Source organism: Adiantum capillus-veneris, chromosome 20 (assembly GCF_014529385.1).
Source record: "Adiantum capillus-veneris isolate H3 chromosome 20, ASM1452938v2, whole genome shotgun sequence".
NCBI lineage: Eukaryota > Viridiplantae > Streptophyta > Polypodiopsida > Polypodiales > Pteridaceae > Adiantum > Adiantum capillus-veneris.
Window position 1 is genome coordinate 58,277,619 of NC_140950.1, and position 23,346 is coordinate 58,300,964.

Sequence of the window (23,346 nt, forward strand, 5' to 3'; positions counted from 1 at the left end):
GACATTTCACCAGTACTTTTGGATCGACGGAGCCCACCATGAGTGAAGGCAGCAATACCCTATATTCCATTGAGGGCTTTCTTCACCCGCTTCATGCAGGCATCACAGTCTATGGAGACCTAAATCTAATCTAATATAACGTAAATCTAAATCTAGCGTAAATAAACGTAAATCTAGTTAAAAATAAACCTAAATCTAATTTAATATAAGTCTACATATAACCTAATCTTTTACGTCTTTTAAGATAGTTTCCTACGACGTTATAACTCTCTTCTTCTTGTGTGTGTGCGCGTGTGTGGATGTGTGTGCCAATAAAAAGAGATAAATGGTATAACCTTTCTATCACCCATGCCAAGTATGATAGATTGATTATGCCATTTCCCTCTTGAATAATAGGTCTTGAGTTCAACTCCTCGTCGGCTAGATCTTTAGGTCTTTTAATTTTAATTCGTTTCCTACGACGTTAAATTAGTTTCTCTCTCTTTCTCTCTCAATGTGTGTGCGTTTTTTTGGATCGTATGCATGTTTTCTCTCTCTTTTCCTCTCTCAATGTGTGCGTTTTTTGTTTATGCATGTTCTCTCTCTCTTTTCCTCTCTCAATGCGTGCGTTTTTTGTTTATGCATGCTCTCTCTCTCTTTTCCTCTCTCAATGTGTGTGTGCATTCTTTGTTTATGTATGTGTGTGTGCGTTTTTGTTTTTGTTTGTACTCTCTCTCTCTCTCTCTCTCTCTCTCTCTCTCTCTCTCAAAAACACTATGTGTGTGTGTGTATGTGTGTGTGTGAGAGAGAGAGAGAGGGAGAGAGAAAGAGGGGAAGGGAACATGAGAATGAGGAGAGGGAAGGAGCATACCTGGCTCTCCTTCCTCTCCTCGTGTGTGTGTGTGTGTGGAGAAGAAAGAGAGAGAGAGAGAGAGAGAGAGAGAGAGAGAGAGGGAGAGCGTTACCTGCTCCTTGCTTGAGGGCGCCGAAAAACTCAGATATGAGATCTGAGTTTTTGGGCGCGCTCGGTTATTTTTTTAGCCCAGTCGGCGTCGCTATGAGCGTCGCAAATTTCTTTGTAAATTTGCGACGCTCATAGCGACGTCGGGATTTTTTTTTTGAGCGTCGCTAATATGAATAGCCTCTTGTAGTGAATAAAGTTTGCTTCACACATGCCATTTTACCAATATCTTTTAAAAGCAAATTTAAAGTATGAACTGCGCATGGTACCCAAGAAATCTCTGGATACTTGACTTGAATAGCTCTTCCTGCTCCTTTGTAGTTGTTCGCATTATCTGTGACAATAGCAGTCACATTATTTGGTCCACCTGCCTTTGCAATTGCACACTCATACACCCCTGCTAGGTAGGTGATAGTCTTCTCTTTCAATGAGCTGTCAATTGCTTCCACGAACATAGCCCCTCTAGGGTTAATAAGCATTACATTGATTAAAGGTTTTTTCTGACAGTTAGTCCATCCATCCAATGCTATGGTGCATCCATATGCTGGAACAAACTCTAGAACTGTGCGTTTGAGAATGACTTCAGTACTGTCTTTGACTTTATCAAGATATTCAGTTCGCATCTTGTTATAGTCAGGAAGCACAAATCCTTTTTTGGATGTACTCATCAAAGCATCTTGAAATATTGGATTGCGTATAGCATTGAACGATATGCCACACGCAACAAATGCTTGTGTCCATTTTAAATGCAACTCAAGCAACCATTGTTTACCTAATGCTTCATGCATTTTCTGTCCATTGGATGACGCTCTACCGGATTTGCTTGTGCTAGGAACTCCTCCTGATGTAGAAGCATGTCCATGAGGAGGGTTTAATTGAGAACTTTGATCGTTTACTTGAGTGGTACACACCTCTTCTGTTGCCTCATTGCATACAAATGGTTCAATATTCACATGAATATCTTTAGAAAAATCACCTTTATGTTTAGCTGCAAGAATCAACTTTACTTTGCGAGAATACATGGCAAATTTTTCATGAATATCTTTTGGTGGTGCCCCGCACTTTTCAACATTGCCAGGGACTTTAAATAAATGCTCTTTAATTCTGGTTGCATTACCACTGAACTCGTGGCCACAAGATTTACATTTAAGTCGAGATGTATTTCTCCCAGCTTTCAACTCATGCACATAACTCCACTCTTGTCCTTTCACCATGATGCACAAAAGTAATTTGCTAGTAAAAACAAAGTCAATGATCATTTTCATAATCAGAATCAATTAAAACATTAAACTAATTTAACTAACAATGATTGAACAAAATTAAAATGATTGAACAAAAATACAATAATAAAAAACAATACCATTGGATTACATATAAATTGCATCGATTTATCTAAAGTGCAAGCTTGTAGCTTTAACACATTACGATAATCAATAATTACAATTAAATCAAGTATTAAAATGATTATCATTATAAATTGCTATACATACAAGAGCTATAAGTGACATTTTTAAATGTCAAAACGATAATCACTTACAATACTTGATAATTATCGTATCTATGTAAAGTGCGAACAAAAAGTTCTTACACTTTATCATAGATTTTTAAGCGATTATCTATCTACAATGCGAGCATGTGTATGCTCTCACACAGTACGGTAGATTTTGCAGTCCAAATAAAGATAAGAGAATATCAATATTTTTGGACATGTTTTTCCTAAATTTTTACTCTAGTGAGAGCATAGTAGTGTGAATAGCTCTACACAAAATGTAAAAATATAATTTTGTTTCATTATATTCATTTTGAAGTGAGAGAAAATCTCTACACATCAAAATCGAACTTTAAATTACATAAAATTAATTTTTATGTTATTATATTTTTAAACTAATTATCTCATGTGAGAGTACACTCTACACACAACGATAATATCTTACTTTTTTATTATTAGTCACTTTCAAGTGTCAATTACTTGAACACATTGACAAGTGATTCTTATAATTACAGTTTGTATCAGGTGAGAGATTAAACTCTTCACAAAATAAAAACTTTCAACTATTTACTAAGTTTTTCAAAACAAATTCATATATTTGAATCACAAAACTTAAAATTCTATTGAATTTTAATTTTTATTAAACTCAAATTATTTTATTTTTTTACAAATTACTTTTTTTGATCGTTTGGTGAGAGTACTCACATGGACAACATTGACTGTGAAAGCTGGTATAAGGCCTGCGTGCTGCTATATATACTAACATATTCGATCGTTATAATGTTTGATCGAAAATACTTTCGATCGAAAAACCAAGAAGTAATACGATTAACCGTTTATCCTGATGTGGCACCGTATAATTTAGATAAATGAATAATACACCCATTATTCGCGTATTATATGTCTCCTGAATAACGAATAATGCAACTTAGCTCTTTCCTCCCTCTTTGAACTTCTTAAGCTTTTGTGACCTTCGCCATGCAGGGTAAGATTTGCGCTATCCTCCCCTCTTATATTCTCTAGGAGAATAGCCATAGCTTTCATCGGTAGAGGAGGAAGGTGAAGAAGAAGGAGAAGAGGGTGACCTCTTTCTTGCCCTTTTCTTCCTTGGTTTCCTCTCTTCCCTTTTGGAGTTCCGAGGAGAAGGACTATGGGTTAACCGTTTCCTCTTGGGAGGAGTTGGTGATCGTTTAGTCCTCCTTCTTTGTGGAGCCACATCTTCGGAGGAATTTAGGGATTCATTGCTTTCTTGATCTTTGGATTCCTGCTCTCGTATGGCAGAGAGTCTTCTTTTGGGGGTCTCTTCAAGAGGCCACGTAAGCTCTCTCTCCTCTTGGAGAGGAAAGGAAATCCCATAAGCACGAAGTTGTTGAGTAACTTCGGCTTGCAAAGTGGGGTTTCCCATAGCTTGTTGCAACCTAGTGACAAGATAATTAACAAACATGGGGGCATCATCATTGGCACCTTCATGTGCAAAATCAAAGTTATCAATGTTCATTCTCCTCTCTTGGTTATTGTCAGCCATGCTGATTAAACTTATGTTTTTACTTAGTGTATGCTTTGGCAATTCAAAACCTTAGTTGCTACTCCTCTTAGCCTTTGAAAACAGGCACTTAAGTATCTACACCCATGGATCGAACTGGTTAATTATAGAGAGTAGTGGAGTGAGTCTAACATAGCGAAGTTGTCGAGGGATAGCTCCTTTTGGAGTTCTTATGGCTCAATAATGGTAAAGCCGTAAGCAAGTCTAAAAAGACTCCATTATTAAGACCAAAGCTTTCGAGGTGTGCACCATATACCACATAGTGGGCTCAACAAAACGAATAATAGATCCCAGACCCACTTACCCTAATATAATTAACAAAAACAACCATTAATAGGCTACTTAAGGACCTCTCTTTCTTAAGAAATAAAAGAGAAACCAAATGCTTTGATACCAATATAATGGAAATTGCCTATGAACTTTGAGAGTATCGGAATTGGTAAATTAGGTGAAGCACTTTTGAGAGATTCTTTGTGAGCATAGCGGTTGAACTTAATTGATGGTAGCAACATAAACATGGTACTTAGCTAACTTGGCATGAACAATAATTTTGCAAGAGAGAGAGTTTAGAGAACATGACAACAGTTGAGGACCAAATTCATATGGAGCCGGTCCCCCCTCCAATAGGCATTTGTATTATAGTTTCTCCCATCAAGAGAGACTTGGTGCAATACAATCTTTGTGTTCCTTGTAACCTAAGTGATGCAATGAAGATGGAATGCTTCATGCATCATAAGCATAACATAAACTTGAAGAAAGTATTAACTATCCCAAGCCTCAGCCCCAAGGCCTTAAACACCTTCGAAGGTGGAGAGAGCCAGCGAGGAATGAGGATAGGGAAGAGGAAGAAGAAAAATTCCATAGGAGAAAGAAATAGTTCCTCACTTATCATTACTCTTATAGCATGAATCTTGGTTGGATTTGCATTCCATAGCCAAGAGTGTTGGTGTAGGCTTTCACTCTCACAAGCTTGGAGAAGGAGGTGGTGTTCCTCCACTTTCACCAAGTGAGAATGGGTGTGCAAATGAGTGTGTGTGTGGAGTATATCCCCCTAGCACCCCCCCTCCTTGCTTTGGGCGAGTGGTGACCTTCCTGCATGTTGCAAGCTCATTGGACCCCTCTCCCCGTAGTCAATCACATGCAGCATGCAGTCAAGTACATGGGTAGTCTTTTGACAAGTGTCCTCCTTACCCCTTAGAGAGAGAGAGCTTGAAAATATCTAGATATTTGTTAGATGGAAGTAGAAGCTCATTGGAGCCCTCTTTAGCCCAACCAATAGCATTCAATCACACCATGTGGTTAAGCTTAGTGAGAGTCTGACATGTGTCCCATGTGCTCTTTTAGAATTCCCCTAACTTTGAGTTTTTTATGCATAGGAAGTTTCTAAAGCAACTTCCTCATTAAGTGTGTAGGTTCTCTGTTCTTACTCAAGCATCTTATCCCCCATGCCTAGGAAGCTTCTCAGGCAACTTCCTCATTAAATGTGACAAGTACCTCAAGTACCTTAGTCATCAAGCATGACAAGCACCTTAGGTGGAGTTCCCACCTTAAACACATCCCTAGCTTGATTAAGTTTAGGTCGGGTTCCCACCTCAAGCACAACCCTAGCTTGCCTAACTTTAGGTCGGGTTCCCACCTCAAGCACAACCCTAGCTTGCTTAAGGTTCCCAGCTCAAGCACATCCCTAGCTTGCTTAAGTTTAGGTCGGGTTCCCACCTCAAGCTCAGGCCTAGTTTGCTTAAGGTCAAAGGATTTTTAACACTAACCATTGGAGGTTTTTAATGAAGCTAACCCTAAAGTCTTTTAAGCTTCATTAGTTAACCTTGCTCTTTGATAGACCATGTCTCATTTGGGCCCCTTTACCATTGGCCCCGTGTTGAGGAGTCCTACCATAGCCCGAGCAAGATTTTGCGAGCAAAGAAAAACTCGAGCGAAGATCTATATTTTCCATTGTACATGAAGCACTATTTCAAAAATAATCATAAACCTTCACGGCACCTCACATGAGGATTTTAAACCTTAACCAAATCCATCAAAACAATACATACTACTTATCCACAATCCAAAATATTAGAACATCTGTAGTTGTGGTATTATCACCACTCAAAAAAATAATAAAAAAGTCCATAACCATTATGCTTCCTCTCAGGAAAAACAAAGCAAAACAAATAAAGTACTTTTTAAAAAAATTGGACATAGTCTCCCTTGTATATGAAGCACTATTTCAAAAATAACCATAAACCTTCAGGGCACCTCACATGAGGATTTTAAATCTTAACCAAATCCATCAAAAGAGTACATACTACTTATCCACAATCCAAAATATTAGAACATCAGTATTTGTGGTATTATCACAGCTTGAAAAAATAATAAAAAAGGCCATAACCATTATGCCTCCTCTCACGAAAAACAAAGCAAAACAAACAAAGTACTTTTTAAAAAAAATGGACATAGTCTCCCTTGTATATCCACAATCCAAAATATTAGAACATCAGTATTTGTGGTATTATCACCGCTTGAAAAAATAATAAAAATGGCCATAACCATTATGCTTCCTCTCACAAAAAACAAAGCAAAACAAACAAAGTACTTTTTAAAAAAATTGGACATAGTTTTCCTTGTACATGAAGCAATATTTCAAAAATAATCATAAGCCTTCACGGCACCTCACATGAGGATTTTAAACCTTAACCAAATCCATCAAAACAATACATACTACTTATCCAAAACAAGACATGAATTTGAATGTTAACATCCACCAATGTTATAAATCCATTGTTCTTATGATGACTCGCACTCATCATCGATGAATACGTTATGTCTCTGATACCTCTCAGGGATGCAAGAATTGTACCGCGTATCAGCTGCCATGGTTCTAGCCATCTGCTCTACGTAGACTGGCAATGCACTTCCATTAAAAAAAAAGATTGTGAAGTTAAACACCAAACAAGTAATATAGGCAGTATCGATGATCAATAAATACCAACGCTAATACAAAAATAGTGACAAAAAAGATGAGAGCAATGTCAATGTCAAAAGTAAGAGGGGCCCTCACTAGTCGTCAAAGGGATTGACACGCGATGGCATGTCACTCTCATCATCAATATCTAAAGAGGTGGACGCCTCCTCTCTGCCCCGTTTTCTAGGGCGAAGCAACGGTAACACATATCCTGAAATCAGTGGCTCATCAATGTCGACTACAACACATGCGCGTCCTGAAGCCAAGCAAGCTACTAGTACAGGGGCTGTGCCACATCCAAGCTCCAAACAAATACCTCCTCGTCGGCAAAGCAACTCCACAAAACATGCAATGAAATAATGGCTCCGTTGAAGTCCTCCTCGCAATGGCTCGCCTGATAATGATCTAACCTGAGAGAGCTTCGGAAGGTGATGCACCATAAAAGAATCCGAAGAGTGCATACCAAGACGGGAGAACAAGGCAGCGCTTTCTGATACAAAGCAAGGTGGACGCATACCCACTCTGTGAATCATAAATAGCATAGAGCAATTACACTGCAAAACAAGACACACGATTAGAGCAAACAACAAGACAAAGTGCTGAAATATTGATGTAAAAACAAATGTATCACCTCCACACGACCACCAAAACTCTCCACATAACCATATGCTCCATGATGGAGCACTACAATGCGATGATGAACCACCATCTCCGAAGCACGAGAAAATCTCTCCACCCAGCCAACGGCCTCTCCTGTTATTTTAACTAGATATCAATAATAAATACCACAAATATTACAATTGTTTTGCATGAATATAAACAAGATAGACCTACCAAAGAAACCATGATCAATAGCCATCCACTATCGGCCAATGTCGAGAATGCCAAATGAACGCCAGCACGTACATGATCCTCAGTGCAAATGTCCCAACGAGGTGAAGTAGAGGAGACTAAGAGGGACCCACCAAATGGAAGATCTAAGAAAATAAAATCTGCAGCCCATGAAACTGATTTCGTGCCGCGGGTATACAAGATAGAGTCAGAGCATGCCCGCACGAGATGCTCGTGTACAGGGACCCATGCAAGATTACGGATCCCCGCCCTATAGTCTGCAGCAATGGCAATGTATTCCCCAACAATAGCCATGCATCGAGTATCCATAGAACTAGAGAGACAAAGAGATGGAGACTCCATAATATAAACAAAAGAGATACTCCTTCGAGCCACGATCGTGCCAGGAGCAATTGAGACATTACAAGGAGGTTTAATAAGCCATGCATCAACCACGTGGAAGGAAAGCATTAATAAATGCAATTGCAGTTTACCTGGAGGTGGCTCCACCTCCTCGTCAATGATCTGATCCACAACCCTCTCCTTTTCCTTTTGTGAGTTGCGCAGTGCTAAAATAGATAACTTCAAATCAGAGCACTGTAACTTTTAGATAGGCAAATATGAGCATGATCAAACATACCTGCATGACTCTCTTCTACTATGTCTACTGGAGGAACCTTCATCGCAGCATCCTTCGATATCATCTCTTGTAGCTCTCTTTCACGTCCAAGAACATGGCCCTTCTCCATATCTATCCACCATGGACAATTATCTATCTCCCAAAGAGTCAATGTGTGCATAGTTGAGGGATACATGCTTGTGTCTTGGATCGCTAGCTGAGTCCACTGTCTAGCCATAAAGGGCATGGCAGGCAAGACACTCTTGGCAACCAAGAACATGAAGAATTTACAAAGGTCAATTAGGTGACACGAATGTTACGAAACAATAACAACGAATATTATATATCTAAGTCAGTTAGTGATTCACCTGAAAGCCAAACGTTGTGCTGCCATTCTCAATGTATCCACCTTCTTTAATGCCTGCTTATCGATATCCTTAGTCTTCACTCCAAGAGACACCTCTATTGGAAATAGATAGGGCCTCGCCTCAAATTTAATTTCTTCAAAGTAGAATGCAAGAGTGCAGTCATGCTGCAAAGGCTGGCACATCCAAAAGATCTGACACAATCTGAAATGCCCTCTGAAAAACCCGAGCCAAAAAACCCTCTCTACGAAGCCAGCTACAATCCCAAATAAAAAGAGGAGACAAAGTTAGACTTTTATATAAATGCATGATATATTTAGTACTTTTAATCTTAGCTATACTTACATGCGAAAGACCTGATCTCCCCTTTTCAGACCATATGCACTCCTTGTAATCTTGTCTGCTTCTAATAATGAAACCCAATGAATCTTGTTTTGCACAAGGGCATCTTGAAGTGCTATTAAGTTCAGCTTCTCCAATGTAGCCCAACTATCAAGAACCCATTTCAAAGACAAAACTCTTGCTAGCCAATTCGTCCCAAGATTGGGATCAACAATGTTAAGCACCTGAAAAATTCAATAATGCATATGACAAGTACTTAAGTAACTTTTTGCACGTTTTTCTCAAGAGAATGCCATGAATTCATGTTATCTACATACCTTTCCAATTTGATCCTGATATTTGTGAGTAATCTCCTCACAAATTCTCTCTTCTTCTTTCTGATGCTCTTTCGCAGACAAGCTTTGTTTGATAAGAGCAACTCGCTTTTCTTTTTCTTTTGTCATTTGAATCTAAAATTAAATATACGTTAATAAGCTTTGAAATCATGCATTTAAATGAGAGTAAAAATCATTTAGTCTGACACATACATCATAGACCAATCTGCCAAGGTACCGTCGAGTAAGTGGATACCAAGGTTCTGTACCTTTGGCATTCTTCTTCCGTACAGCGGCAATAAGTTTTTGATCTCTATCTGGCAAACCCTTTAGATACATTTCATGGTCTGCTGTACAAATATGTGTCATATTGACAATCTCATCACGAAGATGAGTGACAACAAGAGCATGAGTGTTCATGCTGCATTGAAAGACCAAAAAACCAGTTGATACTCACATTCAAGTGTTAGCAAAGATAGAAGAAACATCAACACTTACAAGTTCATTCGTTGTAAACTGCTTAGCAAGGCAATCTCTGGCACCTTAGTGGGATCTATAATGGTGCATAGGACTCGACAGTGTTTCTCCTTTGAAGTGGAGAACTTCTCTTTTATCGCTTCCCTCCAAGCCACGTTGCAATGATTCCCTTCCCAAACATAGAACATGTGATTTGTAAGATCTTAAAACTTTCGTTGTTTTTTAAACTCGGCTTCAAATTCTTCATTGATTTCATTCCAAAGAGGATCCCATGTAGCCTTTATCTCATCTAGAACATTCACAAAGTCAAACTTCAAACAACATTCACAGCACATGGACATCAATACAAAAATGAAAAGTGTTAACACATACCATTCACAAAACTCTCCTCTATTTTGCATGTTACCAAAGAGACAATGAATGCTCCTTTCTCTGGCATATAACCTTCTTTTGCAAAGGCCGCCTTCAATACACTGAGATCATCTCTTAAACCTCTTACTCTTGCATATGGAATCAATCTACATAAAGGAATGGAGGGACAATGAAAGCAACTAAAAACACGTGTGATTTCAAGGATGTCTGCACCTCTATGCATAAAGATATTTTGCTTATCTTCCATCTCAGACGTTGCGGTAACCTCATCCATTATCTCCCATGGAACAATCTGTAAACCATTCTCCTCGGGGGCTAAAGTATCATCAACTTCGTGTAGAGAGCTCTGTCCCATTTCCATGGAAAGAACCTCCTCACCTTGTGTCTCAATTTCCTCTATCATGTCGGTAGCTGAGACTGAAGATATTTGATCACTAGCATCTACCTGGTCATAAAGAGAAGCATTGTTACTCCTCCCCCTTCGTGATCTTCCACGTGGTTTCGGGCTGTTTCAACATCAACAAGAAACATGGAGACAATAATTTTACAAAAGAGTCAAATTATATATGGCACCATATTGAAATAAAACACAACAGAAATCTTAAAAAAATTTGGACAGAGCTACCTTTGTACATAGAGCATTATTTCAAAAAATACTATTGCCCATAATGGCTTCTCACTTGAAAAATTTTGGTGTTTAAAATTCTTTCATAAACATAATTCATGAAGCATAAATTAAGGTCCACACACCTATGGCCACACACCTATCAACCAAGCATTAATTTAGGACCTTAACACTAGGTTGGTAACCTAACAGGACATAAAAGTGTCCTTTCAAGGTTTTAAAAAAAACCTCCAAAACCATAGTAGATCCACTCATTTTGTAATATCCTTTCATGAGGTTATAGTTCAAGGCCTACTACACATGGAAAAAATAAGAAACTTGTAAAATTTCTCATCTTTTGGTCACACCAAGCCTCCAAAGTGATGGACCAGTACATTTTCATCAAAACAGTCATTTCTTACGTTTTGTTGCATAAAAATAAGATTAGGGATTTTTGTAGGACTTGAGATAAATTCCCTTATTAACTTCAATGGGTTGGTGATCAGAAAATATGATTGCTTCTCACTCACTATTTTTTGTTTTGCCAAAAGAAATAGGTACAAAAAAGTTGAATTTTTATCATTCTACGAACCTTTTATCAAAGTTTCTATAGCCACGCTCAATACAAATAATATATGCATGTTTTCTTAGTTCCCTATTGTCCTTTAGGTTCATAAGGAGCCATGGACCATGTCAAAAGAATAATACATCTCTTACCAAGGGGAATCTTGGGGACAAAGATGAAGTGCTAAATACAGCAAACATGAAAAAACTGGGTTCAACATTATGAGTTGTAGAATCCCATAGAAACTATTCAATATCTAGCCAAATTTGATCCTTATGACTAGATATGGTTACTACCTACAAAATGCATGTAGTTGTCACAAGAAACTAACAATATTGAAAAAGCTATACTTGATATACTAGAATGTTTCGTTTTCTTCTATAATTGAAAAAATCAACCATCGTTGTCTACTATGCAAAATAGGGTATTAGGTGCCCCAAAACTCAAGAAATATTAGCTTTATGTTACAATATGGGACATAGAAAAGCAAAACTGCATTTGGATATCATGAAAGCCACCAAAAAAATCATAGAAGAGCTAAAATTGAATAAAAAACAGGATTTGACAATTTTTGTAATTTGGTCATAACTTACAACTTTAACATTTATTTCTCCCTATAAGCATCAAGACATGTTGAGGACTACTAAAGATAGTTCTCTAGCATTATAGACCTCACAAACATGAATTCTAGAGTGGTATAGTTGCAAAAAGCCAAAAACAGGACCGTTTTTTCATACAGTTTAGGTTGTGAAATGTTGTGCAAGGACAAGGGTTAAGATGGAATTGATATTCCAAAAAAATGTCGAGTTTTTTTCAGCTCATGAGACAACTTTCTAGATAGATAGCACCTCAAAATCCATTTTGAAACTCTTGACATAATTCAAGGAAAATGGTCACTTAACAGGACATAAAAGTGTCCCAGGACATAAAAGTGTCCCATTACCAACCTAGTGTTAAACATAGTGTATCTTTAGCCCAACACAAATCAACCTAATGTATCTTTTTTAAAGATCTTAAACATAATGTATCTTTAGCCCAACACATAATGTATCTTTTTTAAAGATCTTAAATGTATAGGTTTTTTCTAATTTAAGCTCAATTAAAAGATGTTTTACAAACTACCTAATTAGCCAGGGTCTCAATACATCAAATGCATACAGAACAAGCTGATATTAAATTGAGCAATATTCCCCTTCAAAGACAAGCTAATATAGAAGGGAAATGTTAAGCTAAGTTCAGGATGTATTGAGCATCAGTGAGCACCTTGTAGGTGGACGACCCCTTTGAGCCAATGCGGAGTTTCGGCCAGCCATTGACACCTCTCAAAGACCTTTCTAAAGCCGGAAGCTAAATGAACTTGCAGAACAATTTGCCTTGCTGAATGATTTGCTAAATGCCACGGATCTGCTAAATGAACTTGCAGAACAATTTTCCTTGATGAACGATTTGCTTTGCTGAACAATTTGCGGCTATCTGAACCACCGAACGCCAGCACGCGCTCCTACGGCCAAGGAATCGCCTGAACAATTTGCCTTGCTGAACTAAGCATGTACTGCTGAATGCTGCGCGAACACCTGAACTGCTAAACCTGTACTGTTGAATGCTGCGCGAACACCTGAGCCTGAAAACTGCGCCTGAACGCCTGAGCCTAAAAGCTGCGCCTGAACGCCTGAGCCTAAAAGCTGCGCCTGAACTACTGCGCCAGAACGCCTGAACCAGCCTGCCCTGCTCATTCTGCTATGTCTGAACTACCACGCGTCGGCGCGCGCTCCTACGGGCAGGTTGCGTATGGCTCCTCGCACGCATGCGCAATAGAGCACGCTCCTCGCACGCACGCTCTCAAGCAGAAGAGCAACAGAGAAACCAGTTTAGGTAGGACGTTACATAGAGGCAGGGCTCGATAAAAAACTTTTTTCCAAAACTTGACAAACCTTCGTATGTGGACCAAGATAGCTAAATTGACAAAGTTTGAAGGTTTTTACATCAAATAACACCAAAAATTTAAATGTTAATTTCAAAATTTGTAGGTTTGGATTATACTAAACCTAGGTTTTTTTCGAGAACTGCGTGAAAGAGGCCCTATTGTAAAAATTTTAAAAGATTTTGGACATAAGTCATGCTACTTAGAGGACCAATATACTAGATTTGACAGATTTTTAATTATTGACAACATTTTAAAGAATTTTTTAGATTTTGAACCGGATTTGCTTAACGTTCGGTGATCATCTTTTATGAATGCAAGCCGTCTGCACCGCTTTTTGAGAATGACGCCTGAAATAACGACTACCATATGTACTTGTTTTTATTTATCAGTTTAGACTCTGCACTCACCTTAACTTCTCTAAGACGATTGCTTCCAATGTCTAGACACATTACAGTATTCGGACCACAAGTTGGTCAAAAGCTTGTCCTTATTTTTGAAGGCAGCACATATGCGCTTTCTCTCATTTCTGTGAAACAACATTTTGAGTTAACTAATGCGTTTACTTTGTTGGGGTATAAAGCCCAATGTGGTCGCCCAGGTAAGTGGGCGGACCGCCAGGTATGTACACATATTCTTTTGTAAAAACCTAATAAGAACTCACTATGCTCTACACATTACAGTAGAGCGAGTTCACCATATCGTCGTGCTCTTCTTCTCGCACTCTCTCTCGCGTCGCACTTCCGCTCGTACTCCTTCAACTGGTATCAGAGCTCAGATCGAGGCTCGGGGCAGCACTGCAGGAGGCTAGAGTCACCAACTCAGATTAGAGTGAAATTCGACAGGCGAAGACACGGCCCCAAATCTCGTGGGTGAGCCCAAAGGGCTCGGTGTTGTTAGAATTTCATTCTGAGGTCATCTCGGCCACCGTTCGGCTTCGACAAAAGTCCGTGCATGCCATTTTCGACTACGTGGTCTCGACGGGTGCAGATCCGACTCTGCAAATTTGGGATTTTCAGCCTACGACTGCAGGTGTTGAGGATATCGACACTCCCAGAGTGTTGATTTGTGGCTGTCTACACATCGAAGGGTGGCTCACAGTTCTTGGAGGCGTGTCACATACGACACGGGCGCATCTACACACAGACTATAGGCGACATCCACTAGTTCATCAGGTAGCTTGTGTTTGCTTCTTGATATTCCAGATTTCATCCTGACATTGCAGGTACTTCCACATGGGATGTATTGTCAGAGATGATGTATGTCTGTTGAGGGTTTGCTGGCTGTGAGTCACGTAGCAAACAACCGCCGCAGCGGTTACAGCATACAGTGGGAAATTTGTGGATGTATGACTTTGTGGGAAGTCTATGTACTGTCAGATTTACTACAGCCTTTGTTGAGGGTCGAGTGAGGTTTTATTGAGCTGGGGGATTCTCGAATGTTGAGATCCTTTCGGTGATACAGGTCTTGGAGTGATCCCTCGAGCACCCTTAGATAGGCAACTAGGATGTATTGACTGTGAGTTAGACAGTTGGGATTGCATCTTTGCTTTACTGCCGTTGAGGCATTGTCACAGTCTATGCTTACAGGACAGTGACAGGACAGTCAGAGACATTACAGGTGCAGGACAGGTTTACCCATAGCTTACAGTGTTAGAGAGACAGTGGTTTTTTGAGTTGTTTTTTGGTCTGTTTTTAGTACACCAGAGCCATTTTACAAAGGAGACTCTGCCAAAATTTTTGCAAAATCTGAAGCTTCCTTGGTTCATTTGACAGGTTGATATTGGTTCAGAGGTTAGTTTACATGGGAAACTCTGCCGAATTTTTCCCAGAAAAGTAAACTACTGTGAAGCGTAGCTATGGCTGGATCACATGACACTGCTCTTTACAATATCAAGAAGCTGGATGGAACAAATTTCCCATTGTGGAAGAAGCAGATTTGGCACGTGTTGGTACAAAAGAAGCAGATAAAACCTATAAAGCTCAAGGGGATAAAACCAGAAGATATGGACGAAGATGAATGGAACGAAATGGATGAATTGGCACTTTCTACCATTATGCTGACTTTGGCAGAAAGCGTTTACTTCAATGCAGCAGACGAGATTTCGGCTTATCAAGCATGGTTAAAGCTGAGTGATCTTTATGAGAAGCAGAGTGCAGCTTCACAGGTATACTGGCTTAAGAAGCTTGTTGACTTGAAGATGAAAGAAGGGACACCTATGTCCAATCATCTGAATGAATTCAACACAATCTATAGTCAGTTGTCAGCTCAAGGTGTCAAGTTTGATGAACTTGTTAGAGCTATGTTCGTGTTGATCACATTGCCGAAAAGTTGGGACACTTTTCGCACAGCTTTGAGTAATTTTGCACCTCCAGATGGTTTGAAAATAGCAGGTGTAGAAGGAAGTCTGCTTACTGAAGAAACCAATAGAAAGACAATGGACAAAGGCAAAGGAACAGCCTTAGTTGTCAGGGGAAGGACCAAAGAAAAGTACAAAGGTGGAAAGACGAATCAGTCTCGTAGAAATTCCCGCAGTGCTAAAGGCAAGAGTGACATAGAATGCTACCATTGTGGCTAGAAGGGTCACATGAAAAGAGACTGCAGAGAATGGAAAGCAGAAAAAGGCAAAGAGAAAGCTGAAGACCATGGTGAGAAGAACAAGTCCTCAGTGAAGATTCAAGAAATAAATGTGACAAACACTGTTGCAGAGGATGACAGTCAAGTGTCAGGAGACATCTACTTCTTGAAGAATACAATGGACTCAGCTCTTCTTACAGCATCTGATGGAAATGCACTGAGTGACTGGATTATAGACTGAGGGGCATCACTTCATGTGTCTCCAAGCAAGGAGTGGTTTACCTCTTATGTGACCACTAAAGATCATGTTCGGCTAGGCAATGGGCAGACATGTGAGATCTTAGGTGTTGGAGATGTTCAATTGAAGTTTCGGAATGGCTCTTCTTTCACGCTGAAGAATGTGAGACATGTTCCCGCAATTACAAAGAGCTTGATCAGCACAGGTTTACTTGATGATGCTGGCTACGTCACCACTTTTGGACAGAACATGTGGAAGATATCCAAGGGTTCTATGATAGTAGCACATGGAGTAAAGTCTGGAGGACTTTACATGATTTAGGTATCAAATGTCTCTAAAAATGTAATCAATGTAACCGAGCAGCCGAACGTTTCTTTGTGGCATTGCCGGTTAGGAAATATGTCCAAGAAGGGAATGGAAATCTTGTCTCATTCTGGTTATTTGCCTGGCTTTTCATTTAATGATTTTGAATTCTATGAACATTGTCTGTATGGTAAGCAAACACAGCAGCCACATAAGCATAGAAGCAGTAGAAGAGATACACAGTTGGCACTTGTTCATAGTGATTTGTGTGGACCTATGCCTAACCTATCTCTAGGGGGAGCTTCTTACTTTATGAAATTTATAGATGATTACTGGAGGAAAGTATGGGTTTACTTTCTCAAGCACAAGGATGAAGCGTTTAGTGTTTTCAAAACGTTTGTGACACTTGTGGAGAATCAAAGTGGCAAGAAGCTTAAATGCTTACGCACTGACAATGGTGGAGAGTATGTTTCAAAGACCTTTCAGGACTTTTGTGAGTCAAAAGGTATAAAACGTGAACTTACTGCTCCTTACAATCCTCCTCAAAATGGTGTTGCTGAGAGAATGAATAGGACCATACAAGAGAAGGTCAGAAGTATGTTGTCTAATGCACAGCTGCCAAATGGGTTTTGGGCTGAAGCTGTATCAACAGCTGTTCATGTTGTAAATAGATCTCCTAGCAAGGTTTTGCAGAAGGATTCAGTGCCAGAGATGGTATGGTCAGGCAAAATGCCCTCATACAAGCATCTCAAAGTCTTTGGTTGTGAGGCATATACTCACGTTCCAAAGGAATTTAGGAACAAACTTGAGCCAAAGAGTAGAAAGTGACTCTTTCTAGGCTATGGTAATTCTTGTGAGATGGGGTACAGACTTTGGGATCCCGAATCCAGAAAGGTTGTCCGCAGAAATGATGTTCACTTTAATGAATCCAAATATCATTCTAAACCAGAGAGGGTTGAGGAGATTAGAAGAGTTGTCTTCCAAGAAGATGGACCTGCACGTGCAGGACAAAATGTCAGGGCTCAACAGGAGCAAGGACAGGATAGATTGGAACCACAGGTTGTGGCTGAGCCTGAGCCTGAGCCACCTATTGTGCATAGATCTGGACGTGTCACGCGACCTCCTGATAGGTTTGTTCCATCTATGAACTATGTCATGTTGACTGATTGCAATGAGCCTTCATGTTACAAGGAAGCAGTGCAAATGAAGGACTCTTGGAATTGGCAATTGGCCATGCAGTGAGAGATCACAGCTCTGCATAAAAACCAGACATGGAAGATAGTTAAATTACCATGAGGAAAAAAGGCTCTACCCTGTAAATGGGTTTACAGGTATAAGATCACCGCTCATGATAGTCAGCCAAAGTACAAAGCAAGGTTTGTTGCCAAGGGCTATAAGCAAGAACAAGGCATTGACTTTGATGAAGTCTTCTCTCCGGTGGTCAAGATGACTACATTGAGATGCTTTCTTGCATTGGTTGCCATATTAGATTTGGTGTTGCACCAAATGGATGTCAAGACAGCGTTCTTGCATGGTGATTTAGATGTGGAAATTTACATGCAGCAGCCAGAAGGGTTTGTTGAGAAAGGCAAGGAAGATTGGGTATGCCAGTTGTTAAAGAGTCTTTATGGCTTAAAACAATCACCGAGGGCATGGTACCATAAATTCCACAAGTTTATGCTTTCTCAAGGCTACAAATGTAGTGAGTTCGATCACTGTCTATATACAAAGAAGGCTAAGGATGGCAGTTGGCTGATCCTTATTTTGTTTGTGGATGACATGTTGATTGCTGGCAAGCACTTGGAAGAAATTTCAGCTTTGAAGTCAAAGATGGCAAAATCGTTTGACATGAAAGACATGGGTGAGGCAAGTCATATCCTTGGTATGCGCATTGAGAGAGACATATCAAAGAAGTTGATTTGGTTATCTCAAACAGAGTATATTGACAAGGTTTTGAAACGTTTCAATATGGAAAAGGGAAAGGCATTGAGTGTTCCATTGCCACCATATGTGAAACTTAGCAAACACGATTATCCTGTGTCTGAGGAAGAACAAGATGAAATGGATAAGATTCCATATGCGTCTGCAGTGGGTAGTTTGATGTATGCAATGATTGCTACTCGCCCAGACATTGCATTTGCAGTGGGAGTAGTCAGTCAATACATGTCAAACCCAGGCAAGAAACATCGGGAGGCAGTGAAAGGAATATTGAGATACCTGAAAGCTACAAAGAGTATGCGTATATGCTATGGGAGTCAGGAGCTAAGTGTAAAGGGTTTTACAGACTCAGATTATGCAGGTGACTTAGACAACCGAAGGTCTATGTCAGGGTATGTCTTTACATTGGCTGGTGGAGAAGTATCATGGCGTTCTAGATTACAAGATTGTGTTACTCAGTCTACTACAGAGGCTGAATATGTTGCAGCATCAGAGGCATGCAAAGAATCAATTTGGATTAATCGACTAGTAACAGATTTGGGAATCAAAGAAGAGATGCCTGTGTTATATTGTGATAGTCAAAGTGCTATACAATTGGCTCGCAATCCAGTTTATCACTCAAAGACAAAGCATGTGGATGTGAAGTATCATTTCATCAGGGAAATGCTCGAGGATAAGCAAATTCAGCTTGTCAAAGTTCACACCACAGCAAATCCTGCTGATCTACTTACAAAAGGACTTCCCTCAGAGAGCTTTGCGCATTTTCGCAAGCAATTAGGTGTAGGGTAGTACACCACTTCTCTACATCTCTTGTATATTAGCTTGTATAGTAGCTTCTCTCACACTTAAAGTACCACATTGGACTTTAAGTGGGAGGTTGTTGGGGTATAAAGCCCAATGTGGTCGCCCAGGTAAGTGGGCGGACCGCCAGGTATGTACACATATTCTTTTGTAAAAACCAAATAAGAACTCACTATGCAGTAGAGCGAGTTCACCATATCGTCGTGCTCTTCTTCTCGCACTCTCTCTCGCGTCGCACTTCCGCTCGTACTCCTTCATACTTTACTTCCACTTACACTAAGTGGAGGACAGGTAAAAATGGAAGTTACTGAGTCTATTAGTGGTGAAGAGGTCTTCCTTCTGTATCATGATGTCTGTCAATTCTTCAAGGTCGCTTGTCAGTTCCTGAACTTGACAGTGGAATTAAGGCTCCTCCAGTAATTATCGATTTAGAATCAGATGCCGAGTCATGTGGCTGCTCTTGCGTACTTGATATTATACGCTCAATGCCTTTGCAGAGAAACTTGTACTTGGCCCTGAAACAAGCTAAAGATATCATTCAAGTTCAAGAGCTTCCTGTGTTTTATGATGGATATGTTGCATTTGAGTTGCCCTCTCTAGGTCACACTAATGGAATGATTGGGATGGAACAAAGACATGATAGACACATGTGGACTGAATATGTCACATGTAGCAGTGATACCTTTCTAGGGGTCGTTAGGTTCAGTCGATGCTCGGGTCACTTATGTTGTGTCAACATTGATTGTCCATATTACTCGAGGACAGGACTCTACAATGAGGTTCATTGGAGAGGCTGGCTTTCAAAGTCATCTCCAAAAGGCATGCTGACACCTGAATATGGCACCTTGATATGCAATCATTGCTCTGAAATGACAGAGTGTGTGGCAACCTGTCCTGCAGTTATTTATTATTGTATGCCAAGGGAGAAACAAAAGTGGACCCGTTGTGTGCTGCATCTAGGTGAGCATCAACATCCTTGTGCGGAAGGGAGGTCAAGAGTAAATGAGAAAAAAGTAGAATCAGTGCTTCAAGCTCGTGCTGCTTAAGAACCATTCACTACAGCCAAACAGATCAAGCGCATGACTGCTCAGGATATGATCATGGGAAAGCTTGTAATGGAAAATGCAGACAACACCGAATATATTGAAGATCGTGACTTTGTTGAATTTCTCGACACAATCACACCTTTGTCAAGTAGACGAAGGATTGAACGAAGCTTGGAATGCGCCAAATGTTCAAAAAATATAAGTGCAAAAGGCTTAGAAGCAGTGCTTGACTTGAAGAGTAAGAGTAGGTATCCATATATACATGATGTTCTCTTCCCTGGTCAACTTGGAAATGCCCAGCAACCACATGTGTTCAATATGTCAATAATTGGGCCCGGAAGTGGAGTTGATCTGGTTAATCGAATGCGTCTGGGTGGAAATCTTGAGGAGATGTGGATACACTTTGATCATGTGCATCGTGTGCAAGGCTGTCCCACAATGTCTGCACATGTTTATGATCCGTTTGTGCGTGAACTAATGACAATTGCAACATGTGAGTTTACTGTGGAGAATAAGTTTGCACAGATAGAGTTTTGGAAGATTCTCAATAAGGTGGTTCAAGATGAAGGATTTGATAAGCCTGAGTTTAGAGGTTTCATGTCTGATGAGGCTAATGCAAATTGGATAGAAATCAGAACAGTTTACTTTGGGGGTCCCAACGAGGTTGTACCATCTAAGGAAAGGTCTTGCGTGTTTCATTGGGAGCAGGAGCAATCCATGATCCGGAATACTGATAAATGTATCAAACCTTCCTCACAAGAGGAACACAAAATTAAATGCCGAAAATGGCGAAATGCACCATCAGAGAATCAAGTAGATATTTGCAAAGGAGAGCTTCGTCACTTTTGGAGAGCAGGACATGCTGTTGATGGTGAAGTTTCATGTTTGGAGACATGGTTGGCTTGGTGGGATATCAGAGTTTCACATTGGGGAGGAAGATTTGTTATGCAAGATGAGTCTGGAATTTTTGTGCCAAACACTAACTTGTCTGAGAGTAAACATGCTAGCATGCGGGCATGCTTTGGTTTCAAAGAGAAAATTAGTTTATATGAAGCCGCAGGGGCAGATATGGTAATGGCTGTACTACAAAGTGTTAAGTACAATGCATACCTTAAAGGTGCAAAGACATGTAGTGGTCCCGGAATACAAGACCTTGCGCAAAGATTTTTAAATCATTCATCCACTGCCTCTACTGCAAAGAAGTTGGTCGATCTTACACACTGCTCAATGGACGAAATGGGTTTGCAAAGTCCAGAGATGAGTAGGTCAAATATAAGGGAGAAGAGTGTAAAGAAAAAGAGACCAATCTTTGTGGATGCTGGTGTTGTGCTAGAGGATGATAGCCACAGGCCCGAGTATGTCACAGTCACTGAACCCATTTGTAGAACAAAGTATGCACGTGCACATGGGGAAACAAAGTATTGGCCTGAGGTGACTGTTGCAAAAACGGTGTGGGCAATTAGGAGAACTGAACCTGGACGTAAAATGACATGTTTTGGAATTTTGCAATATCAAACAGATAGATGTGGACGATTTATTAATCAAGGCTCGCCTAATATTAATTCTGGGGTAGCTGCACCGTGCTTTTGGGGTCGAAGAAAATATCCCTCGTCAGGATCAAAGCCTGGGGGGATTGTTGAGGGTTATGTATGGTTCTACAATGCTAGTAACATGCACACATGGAAGATTCATGACATGGTGGTGGGGCCACCCGGACCTGCACCAGGGGTTTGGAGGGTCACAGAGGGTACAAATCTACTACCACATGAGGCAGAACAGCTCCAAGCAAATGGATTTGTACTTCAACAACAACATGGGGTAGAATGTGAAACTGTGAATGGGGGCATTCGAGCAGCAAATAGAGTTACAAGTGCCTTTCGGCGCAAATACAGGGATGGCAAGGTTATTAAATGGCGCTCAAAGATGACAAAAGAATTTCAGACCATAATTGATATTGAAAAATGCATGGCAGCAACATTAGTTAAAGAGGTTATTGTTGTGTGCAATGAAACACATGTTTTCTACATTAGCACAGAGGGGTCAAGGGCAAAGGGAGTTTCATACTTTGTGACATTGTCTGATTTTCCAAGATGTACATGTGAGGACTTCCAAAAGAGAGAGTCCAAGAGGTTGACATATGTGCCATGCAAGCATATTTACTATGTGTTTCTCCAAATTTTGGGTTTGGACTCTCATGCCCATGAGTTCATGCACCAAGCAGCCCTAACGAAGGTGGAGCTGCTTCAAGCTTTGGGAGGATTGCGGCCAAATGTGCAGCAATAGTTAAAGTGCCTCTAGATGTAAAGGCTTTGTGTGGAATGTAGTTTGAAATGCAGCGGTGTTTTGTCTACTTATGATAAGCCCTAGTTTGTGAGAGATCAGCCCTATGATAAGCCCTAGCGGTATTTTGTCTACTTATGATACGCCCTAGTTTGTGAGAGATCAGCACAAGTTTTGAGAGTGCATTCTATTAATAGTTTCTTGTAAATTTCATATGTGTTTGGAAAAAAATGAACAATATTTTGTTTTAAACAATGTAAGATGCAACGGGTTTGCTATAGAATCTTATTGAAGATTGGGGTTATGTTCTTCATTCAATTTCTTTTGTCAGTTTTTTGGTGGCTAGGTTGAAGTGCCTCTCTTAAATTTTCCATCTACGTTTGCGAACAAATTAACATTATGGATCTTTTGTTATAAACAAAGTAAGATACAACAAGTTCGCTTATCTAACCTATCTTGCTCGGTTTTTTGTTTGCTCGGAAGTACTTGCTCGGGGATGGGGATTCCTCCGTGTTGAGATAGATCCGTAAGGACATGTCTATATTCTAACCCTTGTTCCTGTTTATTATCCCATATTAAATGATCAATTTAATATGAGAAAATCATTTGGGTTGGTTAGATATTAGATATTTAATGACATGGCCAATCTTCGTGGCAGATGTGGTTTGTTCACCAAATAAATAAGAGCCTGATGATCTACATGGAATATTACCCTATTGGCTAAAAGATAATGTCTAAATTTGTGCAATGCATAGAACATTCCCAAGAATTCTCTCTCAGTCTCACTGTGTAATTCTTCTCTGTAGGTGTCAGTACTGTGCT

At 40.0% G+C, this 23,346-nt stretch overlaps 1 protein-coding gene across 1 annotated transcript; it reads right to left on the minus strand.

Moving 5' to 3' along the window:
* Positions 1–6,753: 6,753 nt before the first annotated feature.
* Positions 6,754–8,775, minus strand: LOC147432573 (uncharacterized). The gene is made up of 8 exons (XM_086491959.1): positions 8,750–8,775; positions 8,403–8,668; positions 8,257–8,331; positions 7,762–8,175; positions 7,563–7,684; positions 7,395–7,485; positions 7,028–7,325; positions 6,754–6,880 (listed from the first exon to the last, which is right to left on the minus strand). The coding sequence occupies exons 1-8, from the start codon at positions 8,773–8,775 to the stop codon at positions 6,754–6,756; spliced, it is 1,419 nt and encodes a 472-aa protein (XP_086348085.1).
* Positions 8,776–23,346: the final 14,571 nt, after the last annotated feature.